Source organism: Lolium perenne, chromosome 5 (genome assembly GCF_019359855.2).
Source record: "Lolium perenne isolate Kyuss_39 chromosome 5, Kyuss_2.0, whole genome shotgun sequence".
Classification (NCBI taxonomy): domain Eukaryota; kingdom Viridiplantae; phylum Streptophyta; class Magnoliopsida; order Poales; family Poaceae; genus Lolium; species Lolium perenne.
Genome location: NC_067248.2, coordinates 72,495,915 through 72,514,986, shown reverse-complemented (window position 1 = coordinate 72,514,986; position 19,072 = coordinate 72,495,915). Strand labels below are relative to the sequence as shown.

Here is a 19,072-nt window from a genome sequence, read left to right as displayed (position 1 = left end):
CAGGCAGCCACCTCTGCGGATTATTATCCTGTGGACTCTCGCACAGGAAACCCATGGCCTACGTGTAGACGACCTGATATGGTTTGTTGTACTCGCAACATAAATAAATACATACATATACTGTAACATATTTTGTGCCACAAGCATGTCATATTGATGTTCTGGCCAGCATAACAAAAAAGAGATATCAGCGATTTCAGCGCACTGAAGATCTACTGCCCTAGGCCATTCTTGAGCTAAGAACAACTCAAGCTGATTCGAAAGATCTCCAGCACAATATATGCATCCATTTTGGCTAACATCAGGTCACTTGTACTATTACAAAACTATATAATAGGATGAAAAACGAATACAAAACAAGGATAGAGAGATGAGTTGTGGAGCAGTATACTCCTACAGCTTTCAGATCATTGAGGAACAGGTGCAGTGCCGTATGGTGTTGGAACTCCTGGGGGATAGCACAACTCGGTGATCCGATGCAGCCGGCGAGCATCAAGGTTCCAGCTTCAGGGACACGACTCGGGACTGCCGGCTCCGCTTTGCCGCCCTCACAAACACCACCGAGAGGCACGATGGTGCCCACCATGGCCTCCGGACTTCTTGCTCCCCTTTCAGGCAGGCAACTGGATTGAATTAGCAATAGTCAGACAGTAGTTCATTGTTTTGACAGACAGCCAACTGAGCACAACGTTTATCTTTGAATGAAGAAGAATACAACATATCTAGGTATCTGAATCATGTTTAGTTCAATTGTGTTGCTGATTTACACCCAAAAAAAGATGCTGAAACAGAACCCATTTATATGTTAGCATCATAAACTTGCCTCAACAAAATATTTGATGATAAAGCTAAATAGCTAATAGAACAGCAAGCAAATCGTTGGCCCCAAGTTGGCAACTGCACTGTGCGACACAACAGTTTTAGACAAGACCCTTCTAGGATTTCAAATAGCATGGAAAGGCCATCCACCTATCAAGCTTTAAGCTCAAAAAGAAAAGACCAATGAACTTCAACACTTTGAATGACTTGTATTTTTGCACTTATAGTATTTTGCTAAAATAAATAGATAGCATCCGTGAAAGGAAAAGAGGACTTCATAACGGTTGACTGCATGGCGCATCTCACAATCAAATGAAAACTAAATATCAAAATATGAAGGAACAAAATACTGAAGCAGTTATTATGGTAGCAGAGATGATTTCTAGATGCTCTCGAAGAAGAAACGGGAATATCCAAACCTTTAATACGCCTCAACTCTTTGCATAATGTGATAAAATCTCCCCATTTCATATGGCACCGCCTAATAAACCGCAAAATCTGCTCGGTAGTAAACATCGACAAGCTCTCAAGATACTCTCCATTGACACCATTTTCTTCAAACACTTGTCTATAGCCACCAAGATTTATCTCTTCAAGCCACAATCCAACATCCTGAAAGAGAACAATAACCTTATTAGGTGAATAGCAGTATAACCTTTAGCTTTTGCATCTAAGACTAGCTGTCACTGGTTCCAAATAGTCAGAAGATAAATTAGTAGTGGTCTTTTAAAAACAGAAAAAATAAAGCATACACAGAAATTGTGAATTCACCGATAATTTATAAGCATAACTGGAGCACTCCCTTTAGTCCCAACACCTCAGTGCTGGATTCAGGGAAGAGAGAGAGAGAGGCAGTCGAGAAGCAATTTGGCTGGGGGCTCAGTGATTTTTCTCTTGTTTTGGCGCTGCTAGTGGCGCTTCACGGTTTGGTTGGGCAAACTGGTTTCCTCTATCCACGTCACTGTTTTCATTGGGTCAGACAAGAAGTGATTTTTTTCAAGAGTTAAGGGAAATAAGTTCTAGGATGACAACTAAACTTTCTCAAGAGTTCAGGGACGAAAAACTGAACTTTCTTCTTGTGACATCACATCTCTTAGTTTCAGGAAACTTCCTAGCACAGCTACTTTGCCAACTAAAGCTAGCTTTCCTTGCCATGCTAAACCATCTCCTAGTAAAATAATTGCAATAGTGCTTGTAGTTGGCAAAATTTGGTTGGGTGAGTATCACTTTGTCAATTGAATCATCGCTACTGAAGCAGGCCAAGTTCAAAACCTTAGATGCGAAGATATAATGGGGAACCAAATATCACTCTCGCCACATGACTGACCATACCCTCTCTATGGTACTTTTATCTTTTTTTTGCAGGGTATGGTACTTTTATCTGACAATATGTCATGCCATATGATAAGGTGTAGCTAGGTACTCGCGAATATTTATTTATTTGCATGAAGTTGAGTGCACACCATGATCAACCATCACACTAAATCATCAAATAAACCATAGAGTTCAATTGACTGAGCAGTACTTTTCCAACCATTGAGTGGAGTAGCAAACAATACTTGAGTTGTAAAATGCTTGGACTTGGTTGTTGGTAGACCAAAGTTTTTTTTTTCGAGAAAACGCAAAAGACTTTTGCGTTTCATTTCACTGAAAACATAGATAGTTTTACAAGCCTCCTAGGAGGCGGGGTACAGGGCTAACTGCGGGCTTGGATCCCAGGTTGGTCTCTAAGGAGCTCAAGACAGAATGGTAGCACTACAGTATCTACAATTGAATTAATCTTTTTTTCATTATCTGGACATGCTGGTTCAACATAAAAGATATTTAAGAATCATACAGGTGGTTTCTTATGCACACATGTTAATGTGGCAATTCACTAATCCTTACACTGCAGCACGAAACTACGAACGTACAGAGCAATTCAAGAACTGAAGTCTGCATAATCAGCCTGCAGTCCGTACAGTGAAAGGAAGTAAGGAACAGCAACATTTTCACCCGCGCGCACAGACAAAAATCCGCGAAGTATTGTACTACAAGGGGCTAATACGATTGAATCGTTAGCAAGAGCACCGGTGCAGAGTGCACAAACAAAAATACACTTGACTTTCACCCCCCAAAAGAAATCAGCATTCATTCAAGTAGCAAGAGTAGGAACAGAACAGGGAAACCAGCGAACACTAGAGATTAGCACCTCGACAGTCCAGATGAAGAAATCCAGCGGCTCCGGGGACCGGCCACGGCTCATCTCCCTCCTCCCGCCAGCCACCGCCCCTGCAAGAAGACCCAACCCAAGGCTCAGCGCCAGATCTAGACGGTGTGCCGACGGGTGCGCACCGGCACACCCAAATTGCGCGGAAGCTAGTCTGGGACTAAGGCCTCACTGAGTAACCAGAGTCACATACCGGGAAAAAGAATCAATGCCGGAGACTGCCGACGGGGTGGGGACGGCAGGGACGCGACGGGAGTGGTCGATGGCGGCGAGACGGGCGTGGGAGGCGGAGGGTGAGGCGTCGGTGGTGACAGCGAAGCTGCGGCGCGACGGGGGATACAGGGCAGGGCGGCGGTGGACTGGAGCGGAGGTTGCAGGGTCGGATTGGAGCTTGGTAGGGTAGAAGAGTGTGGGAGAGGAAGGGATCGGGAGGAAGGGGAAAGCTACGGGAGTGTGGAGTGGAGAGGAAAAGTCAGCTGCTGAGGAGGAGATGGACGCTGACGGTTGAGATCGTCTGGCTGGCATGATTGGTGGTGGATGGAGGGTGCAGATTTATTGGTTGTGGAGGGGGAAATAAATCTAGAGATGATTGTCGATCTGTTCTGAAGTCGATTGATGTCGGCCTAACTTGACGAGTCTCTCTTTGAAGAGTGGGCTGAAGCCAATCGGCCAGCTGTCCATTAATCTGAAGTGGTCCTCTTTTAGAGGTTTTTCTTCTTTGACAATTTGCCATTAGGGAATTATTGACACTATTGGAATGTAAAAGGAAACTCAATGAAATTTGTTGTTGATTTGATCGAAGTTGAGTGATGCTTGTAAATTTCCATGAGTTGACGAGTTTGTCTTTTGGTTTGGTTTGTGGTTGATTTTATATTTATTGCTATACATGGGCGTACAAGTCTGTTAACTGAGTAAACATTAGGTAGATAAAATATTCTCAAGTAAGTTGGATTATCTGGATTAGCATACTTGTATACACACCTTTCCTTTTGTTAAGTATGCATGTGTTCCATTTGCATAAAAAATATATTATGCACGCAATCTACCTCTAAAGCTCACTAATGCAGTTTGGGTGAATTTCATCAAGAAGGATGGAGCTCCATAGGAACACCCAACCGACCACCTTCTCTTTTGTCTCAGTTAAGTGTGATATCTGGATCGCCCTGCCATTTCTCCATCCCATCCCGTCCCACCCCATGCAACATGTTTTTATATGTTTGCAACATCACCCAACAATTCTTTTACCCCGGTGTGCAAATAGCAAGCATAAACACCTCATCATTTCAGAAAACACCATTGTGGAAAATTGTGTGGATGCATCAAATTCCTATTTAGCCGCATCAAATCTCCGAGAAGAACCATTGCACATGTGCAACATGGAAGCAAACATTTGGAACACCACGAAAGAACACTTGCAACATGAACATGAATTTATACCTAACACCTAGAGTCATCGCAATATATCGTCTTTGTGTTCGCATGAAAACACATACAAGGTTCCTATGTGTGAAAAAATGTATGCAGCCTTGAACACCGCATATCACAAAGCTCCGCTTTGAAGTAATGACCTCACCACCTCGACCTCATAATCTAGCGCCGCAGGGCCACATGTGGTGAACTCGAACCCATTCCCCTCGATTTTGGAGGAGACTGCGATGACCTTGATGGGCGATCATAGAAATAGGGTTAACCGATCTAAAGGCACAGGTGCAACATGGAAGAAGGTGACGACTAAATGAAGGAGTCAATCGAGGGGAGGCTGCATTATTTCATCCAGCGGCAACTGTAGAAGCTTGAAACAGAGGAGTTGCCCCTAACATCCTAGTGCAGCCCAAACTATGGTTGTTACCTACTCATACTATGAGAACTAATCTACTCCTTGTTCATTTTGTGGTGGAACTTGTATATTCGATTCCAATCTTGAACTTGACATGGGTGATTGCCTTTTTTGGGAGTCTAGTTTTTTCTTATTTTTTCAGTGGAAGACGGGGTTCTATAGAGCTGTTCAATACGAGGCACTTGTAATGTCTTCGACTCAATCTCTCGGAGCCGATGCTTATAGGGGTAGCCAGATAGATATAGCGAGTTTATACATGTGCACGTGTACATTTATATGTTTATAAGCTTATGTATTTGTTTAGAAAAAGAAGGTAGGCCTTTTCTGAAACGAAGAAAGGCGTTTTTGCATCTAAGAGTAGATGTTTCTTTTATTTAAAATTAGTTTTTAACATGTTTCAAAATGTTTAAAAATCTGATAAAAATGTGGCACATATACTTAACGTTCTATGTGCTTGCAAAGTCATTAAAAACGATATTGTTTGTGTTGTGTGTAAAAAATACAAAATTCAACTTTTTTTTTAATACATAGGACACAAAAAGTATCTGTTTTTCACAAAAAAATAGCGTGTACACCTAAGATATCGACATGTTTGCGTGAAGATTTTATTTGGTTTTAAAAAATATTTTAAAGTGTTTTTGGACTGGCAGGAGGCATTTTCATCTGATGGAAACCGGCCACGCGACGCAAGGACGGTAAGACTGAAATATACGAATGCACAGTCCCGTGACGACGAGGCGCTGCTGCTAAGAACACACGCGAACGGCAGTAGTTGTCCCTACCATCCTAGTGCAGCCCTAATTATGGTTGTTAGCTACTCATGTTATGAGAACTAATCTACTCCTTGTTCGTTTATGTGGTGGAACTTGCATATCCGGTTCCAATCTTGAACTTGGCAAGGGTGATTGCCTTTTCTTGGAGTCTCGTTTTTTCTAATGTTTTTCGGTGGAATACGAGGTTCTATAGAGTTGTTCAATACAAGGCACTTGTAGTGTCTTCAACTCAATCTCTCGGAGCCGATGCTTATAGGGGTAGCCAGATAGATATAACGCGTTTATACATGTGCACATGTACATTTATATGTTTATAAGCTTATGTATTTTTTTAGAAAAGAAGTTAGGCCTTTTCTGAAACGAAGAAAGGCGTTTTTTGCTTCTAAGAGTAGATGTTTCTATTATTTAAAAATAGTATTTAATGTATTTCAAAATGTCGCAAGTATACCTTAACGTTCTATGTGCTTGCAAAGTCGTTACAAAAAAAACGATATTGTTTGTGTTGTGTGTAAAAAATACAAAATTCCACTTTTTTTAATACATAGGACACAAAAAGTATCTGCTTTTCACAAAAAATAGCGTGTACACCTAAGGTATCGACATGTTTGCGTGAAGTTTTTATTTGGTTTAAAAAAATATTTTAAAGTGTTTTTGGACTGGCAGGAGGCATTTTCATCTGCAAGCAAACGTGTACTCCATTTCTGAAGGAAACCGGCCACGCGACGCAAGCACGGTAAGACTGAAATTTACGAATGCAGAGTCCCACTGCACCCGTGACGAGGCGCTGCCGCTAAGAACACACGCGAACAGAACAGCAGTGAGCACGAGAGGCGGCCAGCCATGGCGAGCGGCAAACCGAGGCCGGACGACAACTACTCCTCCGACGGCGGCGACACCACCGACGCCGACTCCTCCGACGAGTCCCCGCAGCCGCCGCGGAAGGGCCTTCGCGCGAACCCCATCCTGACGCGCCTCTCCGTGTCGCGGAACCCGAGCCCGCTCTCCGCCGCCACCGCGGCGCCCGGGGTCTGCCTCCTGCGCTTCGCCTGGGAGTCGGCCGCCGGATCCCTCGTCGGCGCCGTCGTCGGATACGGTAACGCCCCCGCCCCTCCCCCTCCACCTCCTCGTTCCGGTCGATGCGCGCGTTAGGGTTAGGGCTCTGCGATATAGGCTTCTCGTAATAATTAGATAAGGATTCTGACGGGCCGGTGATCAGATTAGATTCCATTTGTGCGTCCGTCTCTTCTGTACAATAATAGTCTTAAAGGCTCTTAGCGATTGTTCTGACGGTCTTTACGTAGTGTTATTTCTAAGGCAGTGGATTATGGCTTCTCTTTGTTAGATTTGTACTGTACTCTGCCAGTATTGTGAGGACATTTAGGAGATTAGGTTCAAGGGAGACCCGCATATTGCGCTTTGGGTTTGATGCATTTTTTTATTACTACAATAATTCTCCGGATAGCTGGATAGGTGAACTTCTAGTAATTAAATTTACTAGGAAAAATGCTCGTGCGTTGCACCGGAACATACGAAGATGAAAATTCTCCAATCTATCATTCGTGATGATTAGCCTTCTCCTTTGTCGTACAATCAACGAAGGCGGTCACGGTTTCTCTTGTTCATGTCAAACATCATTAATCCTAAGGTTACGTGCTAGCTCCTTGCTTCACCGACTTGTAATGCCGTAAACTTGTAATTATGATAGGCGCCACCACTATGTAATCTTAATCTGGTTCATGCTCCATCTTCATAATTTAATTCCATGGACTTGTCATGATGGCAGACAATACCGTTGTTTGATCTACATATGTGATTGCGTGACAAAGTTTGTTGATTAAAAACGATGGACCAGGTGTTTAAAATTATTAGCTTTTAGTTGAAAAACATCATCTCTTTATTTATTTTTGGCTCAAAGTCAATTGACCCGCCTCATATGCCAATGCGTTGCTATAGGTGGGATGACTGAAAAAAAAATACTACTTTGATGGTCATCACTAAAATTATCCCATCAAACATCACGATTCTTGAAAGTGCATAAGAAACTAAGAAAATATTGATACAACAACAGATGACGTGTGTACCTTGGAGGGCATATTCAGGTGCACCAGAACGTTGTGTAAACTCCGGCTGCTTCCATGTGCAGTTGAACATTCTATTGAAGTATCAGGCACTTAAGTATGTTGCATTGTGAAGAAAATATCCAGAAATATTAGCTGGTACTACAGCTTCACATAGATAAGTTGAATGCGATGGTTCATCTTGTTGTAATACTCAACATGATACAGTCTCAGGCATATACTCTAGAACCATGTTTAGATATATTTCATCCTTCTCGATCAGTTGTTGAAAATAAGCAATGCTTCAGCCATCGTTATTGGGCCTGGAAACATGATGAACCAACACAAATAGGAATTCAGCATGTTGACATAACTAAACCAACACACAAATATACTACAAGGCATTGCAAGCTTCCAAAATATAATATTGTTGTTCATAACGAAGTATTTACCTATTAATGTTATTGAATATCTTCCCAGATCCGTGGATGACTATCTTTATCCCTACATACTTCCACAATAAACAATCAGCAATATTGTCTGCTACTAACACAAATGTATCCAGAAGCTCTAGTTGCCATGGTTTGCACTGCTAGCACCTGACCTGAGCCTTGTTATGTGCTACTACAGTACTACGGTACAATCATCTTTGTAAGTTCAGTTAACAAAAAGAATAGTAAATATTTTGTGCATCTAGCCAGCTTTGAACTTGCATTCATTGCTTGTATTAGTCCGCACACAGGCCAGCAGCTCAAGCCAGGAAAGATTCTTACAGTCCTCGTCTACCTTGCCCTAAAGAAATTGATCTGACCATAAATCGTCACTATACCATCACAGTTTATGAAAGAGTGCAGAACTTGGATCAATTCAAGCACTTCCAGCAGACACTGAAAGCTATGTCATGTTTCTGAATTTCTTGGATGATCGTTGTACACAGCATCTCAATATAACAGCACAAATCCTTGGGAAGTTTGTTGTAGTTATCTTTGGAGTAATCCTTGAACGGCAGTACTCTAGATGCTTAGCAGAAGAGGGGCAAAAATGCTTCTTTAATTTCTGTCAAATTGCTAGCCTGATGGAATTGTGTGGTGGTGGTGGCCGAGTATGTCGGCAATCTGGGGGCTTCGTGCTCCAGCCTCAAGGACAACGATCCGGCAGCCAACAGATTCACATCGGCTTCACACCACCAGTACAGGGACGAATGGATTTCTCCAATCCTACATCCGCTCTGGCGGTCTGGCCTCCTCCTTTCCCGACATTAGTTCTGGGAGGCTGCCGAGATGTGCACAACATGGCGCTCGCGGGCACCTCCCATTGTCCCGGCCGATTTCTGCTGCAACGACATGCCCTCAATATCTCCTGGCGCCGCCGCCCTAGGTTCAGGCGACCACCGCGCGAGCCCCGCGATTTCGTCTGCGGCCGCCGCCCAGATCCACGCTAGGGAGACAGAAGGCTACGGAGCTAGGCGTGGGGGAAGCCGCACGGAGTGTGTACCCACCGGGCCACCTGGGTAAACAGGCAGGGCGGAGCGTGGCGGCGCCAGGTTGGGAATTGGATGCTTGTTGATCGCCATCCGCCGTCATGCGCGAGCGCCGGAGGCAGGGAGATGATTCGTTGGTCTTTGTTGGTCTAAGTTGTTTTGTTTGACCAATACGATGGCACATGTGTGTATTATGTGAATTGGTGGGAGGGCAAAACGGTCCCAAAAAAAGCGTTGACGAAACTTTTTGGCAGAAACCTTAGCTCCTTTATTATTAGGTATAGATGTGACACTGGCAACATGTTATGGAGAAAATGATAGATGGATTTTGTTTTAAACTAATTGAGAGTATTTATTCCTTGTGAAAGATCACACGCTTATCGAATTCATTGGTCTCCGGACGGAGCTGCCATAGTTGACCCCAGTGACTGTTGGAAAACTCTTCACTAATTAATACTGAGTGCTAATATTTTGTATAAGATGACACCATTGAAGAGCTGACCCCAGCGAGATTTTTTCCTAGCTTTGTCCCTGATTTGGCTAATGGCAGGAAATGAAAAAAACGAGTGTAGCTGGAAGCTGTAGTGTGTCTCAGAACATCATGCACTTATCGCATTCTTTGAGCTAATTCCGCCGAATGAAAATTTGTTCGAGAAAGAAACATGTACGAGCTTTCTCAGAAATTTTAGCAGAAGCTTTTTGGCTCATACTAACACAGCCACCTTGAAAGTTTACTGTTTGTTCCATGTTGCGCTCATAGAACATGTTAAAGACTAAGAACTAAAGGTGAAGCAACTCACAAAGAATTACTGGAGTCACTCACCTAGTTCCCTACTTGGTTGCTAATCTGTTACCATGGTTTTAGCACAGACAACTCTGTTACTTAGACATATGAGATTAATTGGTAGACTAGGTGCTCTCTGTCTCATGCCGGGCCTTTCTTACTGAAGGAGGCCTGCAGGGAGTCTGCGGGCGTCTGTTATCATGCTAAGTTGCTTGACTTGTTGCATGGGTGTGGCTTGACTACCCATATGATTTTTGTATAAATAAACCCCTTTCTGGCTCCGTGCACTCCACCACTCAGAAAACCAGGCTGAGGCCCAATCGTCCAATGAAATTCTACCTTAATTTGTGGATAACAAAATAGCCTAGGTAGAACCCTGGTAAAATTCTCATTTCCTTGATCTACATTATTGCCGTTACTGCTTTTGAATGTAACAGTGTAGATCTGCTTATGGAATACGTTAGTTGTTCATGGATTTTAAGGTTAATGTTTCTCCTGAAGGTTATGCAAATCATTTCAATCATTTGATGCCATCTGCAAATTACAACTACTTTAGCTTTGTATGTTCACTGGCCACAATAGTTTTGTTTGGCATGTGTTCTGTCGGCTGCCCTGCTGCGTGTCATCTTTTTGGTCAAAACACAAATATAGTCTCTTTGTTATGTTGAAGATATTTGGTAATTTTTCAGGAAAAGGTTTGGTTACTGCAAAGGGGTTTAAAGGCTCGTTTGCTGATGCCGCGTCTTCTGCTAAGGTAATAATACCCATTTCTTTGTTGGATACCCATGTTAATTTCATTTGCAATGGATATTTCTTTGTTGGCCATCATGTTGAGTGTTTCGTCTCTTGCTCTAGATATTTGCTGTTCTTGCTGGCGTCCAAAGTTTGGTTTCTTGCTCTTTGAGACAGCTACGTGGAAAAGATGATGGTATGTCCCCCATCACCCCTAAGAATTTATAGTTCACTTTTACCTTATTTGTAATCCTTATGGCGTATCTTCTGTCTTCAGTTATTAATGCAGGAGTTGCAGGTTGTTGCACTGGTCTTGCTTTGAGTTTTCCAGGTAACGCATAAGCAAACAATGCAAATAATAGCTTCTAGCTATTTTAATTTACACCTTGTTCTTGGATACATGCCATATGATGATATTATGTAACCAAAAGTGTTGCTGACCTATGGACTAGGATACACTTTCTCGTCCCAGTTTGGGCACCGTTCAATGTATTTTAAAAATAGAAATCAGATAAATCTGTCTGTACTTAAGGTCAATGCGTATAAAAACCTTACTTTCTGTGAACCCCAGTGGTTGGCTACAAACTTGTGCTACTGCCATGTTGGTTGCTGAAGATGGGAGTAGTTTTGTCAACACATGTGACCTAGTTTTGTCAACAAATGTGACCTAGTTTGTGGTTAGATGTCCTGGCATTAGTCGCAGGTTTTACGATTATCAGGCTTCAAAATTGTTCATTTTGAATTTTCCTTCAGTTACTCATGTAACCTCTCTGTGGTTTATCTCGCTTTATTGTTGATGATTTCTTAATTAGTTTGGCGTTGATGTCATACATGAAATATTTGCTTACCTTTACCATTTGACTGTGATCTCTTTATTTGTTTTCTTGGTTCGCTCTCTGAAGATGGAGTTGTTTTATCAACACATGGGGTCTAGTTTGTGGTTAGATGTCTGGCATTAGTCGCAGGTTTTACGATTTATAGGATTCAAAATTGTTCATTTTGATTTTTCTTTCAGTTACTCCTGTAACCTCTTGTGGTTTATCACTTGCTTTGTTGTTGATTGTTTCTTAATTAGTTTGGTTTTGATGGCATACGTGAAATATTCGCTTAGCTTTACCATTTTACTGTGATGTCTTTATTTGTATTCTTGGTTTAACTTTTTTAGGAAGTGGGGCAGGAGTTAGTGTCTTCGTTCCCCCTCCCCTCCTGTAAAATGAATATGACTCTCCCTTACTTTCTGCTAATTGTTTGCAGGTGCACCACAAACTCTAATTCAGAGCTGCCTGGCCTTTGGAACTTTCTCATACATCATAGAAAAGCTCAATAAACAGCAACCCGCGCTTGCACTCCCGTCAGCCACTGGCTTAAATGATCTGAAGGCTGGACAGACTGTTCTTCCTCCCTTCACGCTTCATATTCCGCATGATGCGATGCACGGATTCTCGTCGTTTCAAAACTTTCTGTCGAAGTTCCGAGAAAACAAGTGAACGACCTGGAGACTGTAGCTTCAATGTTGCACTCTGGGTTGTGGCCATGTAAATGCATCAAGCTGAGCCTTTTGTTTCCTGTTTAGTGTATCACTAAAGATGATTATTCTACCCTTTTGTTGAACAGTTTTGCAAATTGCCCTCCAGAAAAGAAAGCAGCTTAGCTTGTGTTCTACCGGATGAATAACCTTTTCGAACCTGCATAGCAGATTGCCTGAACTTTGTGATAGTCTTTACTAGTGAATCCTCTTGTATATATATAAGACCCAGTACAGTTTCATCAGGTTTCAGCATCGATACAGCATATAGAGTGACTAAGGACTATCTGAACAGTCTCATAAAAAGCTTCAATAAATTCAAGCATCAATTCTTTCTACTTCCTCTGGATCGGTTTAACAGGCGCGTACACAATTTAAGATAAAATTTGACCGTTAAATTGGTCAATGAAATATAAATTATATATCTACAAAATTTATACTATTAGATTCATATTCAAATAAGGTTTTCAATGATATAATTTTTGTAACATATATTTTATATTTTATTAACTAAAATAATGGTCAAAGTAATTTCTTGAACTACGTGCGCACCTGTTAAACCGGACCAGATGGAGTATGACAAGACAAATCTTTGCTCGTTCAGTTACAAAGTACATAAACAAGAAAGTAAGTTCACGGTTCTTGCCACACAAAATTCATGTACCTCTTAACGAGTACAACAATAACAGACCAATATGGTGCCTGTGTCTACACATATTCTGAACATAACAAATTGGCAGTTCACCTATAGCCCAAATTTCACACGAGAGCTCTCAATCTCTCTTCGCTCGATCCCTTGCTGCTTTAGCGGAGCTTGAGCGTTCTGCCTGCGAGAACGTGATGAATACATGCATAACAGCTGTCACCATTGCCAGTCCAGTAGAGAAGATGATGACTCCTTTCCATGTCGACAAGAGTTGGGTCCACTGTAGGAATCTATGAGCACCAAATAGGAGTAGGCATGACCAAGACAGAACCACCTGATCCAATAGCACAAACTAAAGTGAGCTGCAAGAATAAGCTATTTGTAGATGGTAACATGAGTTCTTTTTTCGAAAGAGCATGAGCATATATAGCAAAATAGTACTAAAAGAGTCACACTGATACAGATGCGCCCAATTACCACATGTTTTTATCGAGAGAGAAATAGTCTGTCATGTTGTACTGATGTTGGAAAAACTAATATGTAGCTCAAAACCCAAGAAGTGGCACATGATCGTATTGAGCATATTCCCACTTCTTTTTCTATTCAAAGGCACCAGTCTGCTTCTGTACATGTCAATAGTTTGATACTAACAAGGAAGCTGCTTCTGTACATGTCAATAATTTGATAAAAAAGGGAGCATCACATGATATAATGAAAAATATTGCTGCCTTCTCTAGTCGGAGAAGGTTTAGTCTGATACCTCCAAGGTGCTAATGGACCTACAACCTTAAGGGCATATGTAACTGCATTTACTATTTTCGTTTCTTAACATCTGGTCCATTCCACTCTAACTGTCCCTGTCCTCAGAATCTCCGTTCCACAATAATTGTCAATTGAGAGAATCAGCATCTGAATGCAATGTTTATTATCTACACCTACTTTATGCTTTGGAAGAGGCTGGTTGTAGCATGAAATTTAGCACGTATATGTATGATCATTTCTAGTTAGCTCTTCTTCAGATTTAATTTTTCCTTGGTCTGCAAGCATGGTAGGCTTACAGTTTCACGGTGAAACAGAGAGACTAATAGTTCACCTAATTTGTTTTACAACAAAAGTAAATATGTTGCACAATGCGGTGTCTCAGTCAGAGTTTTACCACCAAAGATTTCACTGGACGACCAATTGGTATAATTTCCTCATCGAAAGTACCAGTTGCTAAATGCCTGTCCAATAACGCATCCTGTCATTGGGAAAGAAAAATAGCAATTAGCACATAAGCCAATTCATGGTTTGTTTCAACTGAAATACATTGTATGATCATAATTTCATATAACCGTATTATAGTACTATACCTTCTCTACGAAGATGTCTTTGCACCATTTCGAAACGTCGTCATCCGATTTAGGCATATCGCTCATTGCATGGCGCTTTATGCGGACATGAACCTATAATAAACATGGTTGGAATGCCGAAGGCACCAAATTAAAATCTTCAGGCTAATCTGGTGGGCTCTCCAAAGCAATTCATGTAGCAATTTTTTCAATTATAAATATTTTCAAAAAAAGAGTGGCTAGAGTTTGGCTAGTAAATATCTGCAGATTGCAAAAAATAGAATACTTACAACTGATGATTGTCCCTGAAGAATACGCAACATTGTTGGTTTTGGCGAATCTTCTGGAATAATCACTGTTGTATCGTAGATAGCTGGGACAAAGTCACGCATAATACTTACAGCTGATACAAATCCCTAGATTTTAGAAATGAAAAAGAGTTGTTAGAACAACAACGCTTTCATGATAAACAAAGTAATAACATGGAGATAACATTTGGACAAAGTGTACATGTAGGCTGCTGAATTCTGACCAAATATTTGTTCTGAGTACCAAATGCATCACAGCGTCAGAGTACCAAATATTTGTTCTGACAAAGTGTACATGTAGGCTGCTGAATTCTGACCACAGGAATGGAATTCAGGATTTGTCTTACCATACTAAAAGGAGTCCATGTAGGTTGTGGTAACACATAACCACAGGTTTTGATTTTTTTCAGAAAAATCACAGGTTTCTGTCTAATATAATACTCCCTCCGTCTGAAAATAAGTGACTCGACTTTTTCTAGATATGGATGTATCTACACTATCTAGAAAAAGCCGAGTCACTTATTTTAGGACAGAGGGAGTTACAACTCAGCCTAACTAACTCATTGAGTATTCTACAGACTACTACATTTCAGATCGGAAGAAACAAATCAAATACCTTTGTTCGCGGAATCAACACATTTCTAGGTGCTGTCAAACCCTGAGAGACTGCATATTCTTGAGCTGCTAAAAGTTTTGCTGGAGTAAATCTTGTACCCTCAACAAAAAGGGCAAGCCAAAATGATCTGGGGAAGTCTTTCAACCTTTGAAGACCCGACTGCATTTAAAAGTATACTGATCATTAATTTACTATGAACCACAAGACACCATAGTATTAGGTAAGGTAGAAAATACTTTAAGTGTTTTTTCATCCTTTGCCCAGCTTCTCTCCAAAAAAAGGTATTCTGCAAACCACATGGACCAACCAATAACCTGCCATAGTTGATAGTTGATCAGGATAAGACACAATAAATGAATAATTTCTACAAGCAAACACGAGTGCAGTCCATTCTAGATAATGGCTCTTCAATTTTCCATAAAAAAACATGGATGCTACACAGACCATAGAGGTCTTGCCAGTCTGATACAGAGAGATGTTATTACGTCTGTACCAGCTGTCAGCCAACTTTGTTTACCGCTCAATCGACCTGTGCCTGTTTGCTGGCGCTCTAAAGTTTTACAAGGAAATAACATACTGTATATCCTGCAATTTTGGTCGCTCTTCTTCAATAGTACTTCTGGCTAGGACTTCAGCAGTAGAGATGCTCTCTTCTTTTAAGGTCTTACATTCCACTTTGTTGGTCGGGACTTCACAGTAGGTCTTTTTAAGTTTTAACTATTTGCACGACATCATTCTTCTTCCCCACAAGGCCATCAAAACTGATAGCCGAGAGGAAATACTAGATACAGTATTAGTGCCAAGATAACTTTAGCCACAATTCTACATTTGAGTAATCTTTTTTGATTAAGTTCCCTGCCTTGGTCTTTTCAAGATAACTTTGTGTCAAATACATTGGCTTGAATGAAACTAAAATGAGATGAAAGTATGGGCTTACTGGAAGGAACTTTGAAGATTTCTTCATGATAGCTATTGCACTTCCAAGACACCCTGATCGCTGACCACAAAATCATGGGAAACCCACCATAATGTATTTAGCATTAAGATTACTAATTAAAACTATAATACTTAGAAAGTGATAACAACCTGTGCTAAAATCCATCCAACCAGCCAATCAATGTCACTCCGATGATTGGATATGAGAAGGGCATGCTCTTTGCCTAAGGAATTCTTCAGGTAAGGTCGTATTCAAAACACATCCTTTTCTAAACATGGTCTAAGCGGCTAATGAAATGATATCAGTTCCCATATGGTAATGCTCGAATCAACTCCTTACCCATTAGTTTAAAAGTTTCCGGATCTCCATACAATTTTACCTGCAAAAAAATTGAATGGATTGATATCAGAGAACTGCTACTTGTGGGATCAACTATTATTTTAAAAGGTCCAAACAACTTAACTACTTAAGATTTGCAAACAAGCACTTAAAAAGTTTGTTCACTCAACTTTTTACAGAAAATTACGTACACGAAAAAATTGCATTGCATTTGCATTATAAAGCACGCAAGCACTTAAAAAAACTGTGGGATTAATAACTGTGTGTTCTAATTGGTGATTGTTGAAGTTAAGATCATACAGATAACTTGCTTTTCATTCTAATGTAACAGTGAGGACAACGTCATAATTCTAATAATTATCTATAAGGCCAAATGAGAAGCCAGGAACAACAGTTCCATTACATGCCACCATTGGGTCATATTCAACACATTCTTGCAATTCAGGTTCTTGTCAAAACAAAAGATTGCATGCACCATGAACATTCCTAACCTGCTTGTACACTGCACTCATATCACATTCTTCTGAATATATCAGTGCTCTTAAAAGTTGGTTAAAACTGACCATCTATTCAGGTTGATTCTATGAATACGAAATTAGCAATGGAAACATATGACCCAGGGCATTCTCAGATGACATCACAAATTTCAATCGACTCAACAAGATGGCTACTTCTGTTTAGACTTGAGCCGCTTTTGAAAAGCATGTTGACTTTAATCATCTGGTATATGCTAACCGAGCTTGGTCTTGATGGGTGATCAACCCAACCAACACAGGACATTCCTTTTTAATAATGGTCATTGCAAAGTGCTACTGTGCTAGGGCCTAGGTGTGCGTTGTCATGCTAGATTGCACTGCGGATCATCCAAAGACACACTTCTAACTTTAGGCAAGTTATTAAAAGCATATTCATCCTAAGGTAATGCCTTGTAGCACAAACGAAGAAGCATATGAATATTACACTTGAATCTAACTTCAGATTTGCTATGCGCAGTGCATTAATTGTGTACAAAGAAGAAAAGGCAGTTGACTTTTTTTGGGTCTAATATTATACCTTAACACCTGCCCACCAGTCGACAAGCCAGATCAGCTGAAGCCACAGCAGCTCAGCCAAGAAGACGTTGATCTGCCGGTACAGTCTCTTCGAGATTGGCCTTATCGTCAAGAACAGTACGGCCTGCAATGTGTTGTAAATATAGCAAGAGACTAAGATGAAAGTTGCAGTAAGAATTATTAGCCAATCAAAGAGGAAATTTTGCTGATAACGAGGCCGCGGATCGAACAATCTACCAAAATAAGCAGCAAAACTCAAAATGATGGCATCAGATCGGGCTGCAAGAAATCAACGCAACGTATTTGTTCTAGGCAAGCGAAGAAGGCACGGAAGCGCGCGTGATGAAATCGACAATGCGGACTTGATACAAGGAAAACATTTACAAACGACAATCGAATCTTTGGTCGCCAACTTGTCCGGATCACCACGCAATCCCTAGAAAGGGTAACAGAGAATTGCAGGGAGAGATTGCTGGAGACGAGGCGCCCGAGAAATTACCTGGACGGTGTTGACGACGAGGCCGGAGAGGAGGAAGAGGAGGCCGAGCGGGAGCAGGACGAGCACGAGGGGAATCGCCATGGCCGCCGCCGCGTCTCCTCTCTCGCCGCGGTGTCACCGGATTACTGGAAAAGCGCGGGGGTTAAGTAGGAAAAGGTGGGTTTATTTCCGTTGCTCGCGGTCGGGCGATGGACACAAAACGCAATTTTCTATTTTCTGTAGGGTGCTAGGCGAAATGCAACAGATTTCAAGCAATCGCTACATTTTCCTTTTGTTCTTATATTTTTTGAAATGTACATTTTCCTTCATTGAGCTTGTACTGCGTGGTCCCAGAGCACTCACGGGTTCATCTTCCCGACACCTCACAGGCTCCCATCTCCCGTCGTTTCCTTCAATGAATGAATTGTTTGAATTGCAGTACTTTCTCTGGTTACTTTTAATTTTTTTTGAGAGAACTGGTTACTTTTGATTTACTTGGAAGTTTGAGTCAATTAAAAGATAGGAGGGACTATTATATTTTTTAAATATATTTAAAAATAATTTAGTCTAGCAGATGGCATTTCAATGTTGCGCCTTTCATATTCGTGTTTTCTTAGTTCAAAATGCAAAAGGTTTCCATTTTTTGAGTAAATAAAAGAGGTATTAATAGTAGATGATTGTTGCCACAAATGATTCGGGACAACAAAATTGCCTTTCTTTTCATCCCTAGAACTTCTCACGTCTAACACACCCTCCAGTCGTGTCTCATACCACACTCAATTTTACTCTCCCCGATCCATATTAGTTGATTCTAGTATGCGTGTATTTAGATACATTTTAGTTCTAGATACATCTATATTAATGGGAAGTATTGAATCGGAGGGAGTATTATTATTAGTTTCAAGTGAAGATGGACACACGCCAATGGAGCAAAGTTCATAGGAGAAAATGGAAACAAAACTTTCGTATGCAAGTACGAAAAGTTTTTGCCTTTTGTTTTACCCCAAGTGGTTTCTATGTCTATACTTCCTTAGTTCTGAATTACTCTGCATTCTAGGTTTAGTTATAATAGAAAATATAAACATCTACAATATAGAATAAATATTATTTGAAATATTATTTTCGTACTGTACATATTTGGTGTTATAA

At 41.0% G+C, this 19,072-nt stretch overlaps 3 protein-coding genes across 3 annotated transcripts; 1 reads left to right on the top strand and 2 right to left on the bottom strand.

Annotated features, from left to right (window-relative positions):
* Nucleotides 1-253: 253 nt before the first annotated feature.
* Nucleotides 254-3,356, bottom strand: LOC127299439 (uncharacterized). Its single transcript, XM_051329402.2, has 4 exons — nucleotides 3,222-3,356; nucleotides 3,011-3,090; nucleotides 1,239-1,431; nucleotides 254-623 (listed from the first exon to the last, which is right to left on the bottom strand). The coding sequence occupies exons 2-4, from the start codon at nucleotides 3,062-3,064 to the stop codon at nucleotides 493-495; spliced, it is 378 nt and encodes a 125-aa protein (XP_051185362.1). The 5' UTR covers nucleotides 3,065-3,090; nucleotides 3,222-3,356; the 3' UTR covers nucleotides 254-492.
* Nucleotides 3,357-6,395: 3,039 nt separating this feature from the next.
* LOC127299438 (mitochondrial import inner membrane translocase subunit TIM22-3) lies at nucleotides 6,396-12,461 on the top strand. The gene is made up of 5 exons (XM_051329401.2): nucleotides 6,396-6,731; nucleotides 10,649-10,713; nucleotides 10,815-10,887; nucleotides 10,969-11,022; nucleotides 11,946-12,461. The coding sequence occupies exons 1-5, from the start codon at nucleotides 6,479-6,481 to the stop codon at nucleotides 12,176-12,178; spliced, it is 678 nt and encodes a 225-aa protein (XP_051185361.1). The 5' UTR covers nucleotides 6,396-6,478; the 3' UTR covers nucleotides 12,179-12,461.
* Nucleotides 12,462-12,786: 325 nt separating this feature from the next.
* Nucleotides 12,787-18,102, bottom strand: LOC127299436 (1-acyl-sn-glycerol-3-phosphate acyltransferase PLS1). Its single transcript, XM_051329400.2, has 11 exons — nucleotides 17,945-18,102; nucleotides 17,447-17,569; nucleotides 16,394-16,433; nucleotides 16,204-16,277; nucleotides 16,055-16,114; nucleotides 15,354-15,431; nucleotides 15,118-15,276; nucleotides 14,484-14,609; nucleotides 14,215-14,307; nucleotides 14,019-14,102; nucleotides 12,787-13,196 (listed from the first exon to the last, which is right to left on the bottom strand). Exons 1-11 carry the CDS (start codon nucleotides 18,023-18,025, stop codon nucleotides 12,990-12,992), a joined length of 1,125 nt encoding a protein of 374 aa, XP_051185360.1. The 5' UTR covers nucleotides 18,026-18,102; the 3' UTR covers nucleotides 12,787-12,989.
* Between the last annotated feature and the right edge of the window lie 970 nt (nucleotides 18,103-19,072).

Excerpts from the sequence above, each read along its gene's own strand:
- LOC127299439 (XM_051329402.2), bottom strand. The coding sequence starts at position 3,064 with ATGAGCCGTGGCCGGTCCCCGGAGCCGCTGGATTTCTTCATCTGGACT. Across the intron at positions 1,432-3,010 it reads TCTTCATCTGGACTGTCGAG|GATGTTGGATTGTGGCTTGA; the intron begins GTGCTAATCTCT and ends GTTCTCTTTCAG. Across the intron at positions 624-1,238 it reads AGAGTTGAGGCGTATTAAAG|TTGCCTGCCTGAAAGGGGAG; the intron begins GTTTGGATATTC and ends AATTCAATCCAG.
- LOC127299438 (XM_051329401.2), top strand. The coding sequence starts at position 6,479 with ATGGCGAGCGGCAAACCGAGGCCGGACGACAACTACTCCTCCGACGGC. Across the intron at positions 10,888-10,968 it reads GCTACGTGGAAAAGATGATG|TTATTAATGCAGGAGTTGCA; the intron begins GTATGTCCCCCA and ends TTCTGTCTTCAG. Across the intron at positions 11,023-11,945 it reads TCTTGCTTTGAGTTTTCCAG|GTGCACCACAAACTCTAATT; the intron begins GTAACGCATAAG and ends AATTGTTTGCAG.
- LOC127299436 (XM_051329400.2), bottom strand. The coding sequence starts at position 18,025 with ATGGCGATTCCCCTCGTGCTCGTCCTGCTCCCGCTCGGCCTCCTCTTC. Across the intron at positions 16,115-16,203 it reads TTGGATGGATTTTAGCACAG|CGATCAGGGTGTCTTGGAAG; the intron begins GTTGTTATCACT and ends TTTTGTGGTCAG. Across the intron at positions 14,610-15,117 it reads TGTTGATTCCGCGAACAAAG|GGATTTGTATCAGCTGTAAG; the intron begins GTATTTGATTTG and ends TCTAAAATCTAG.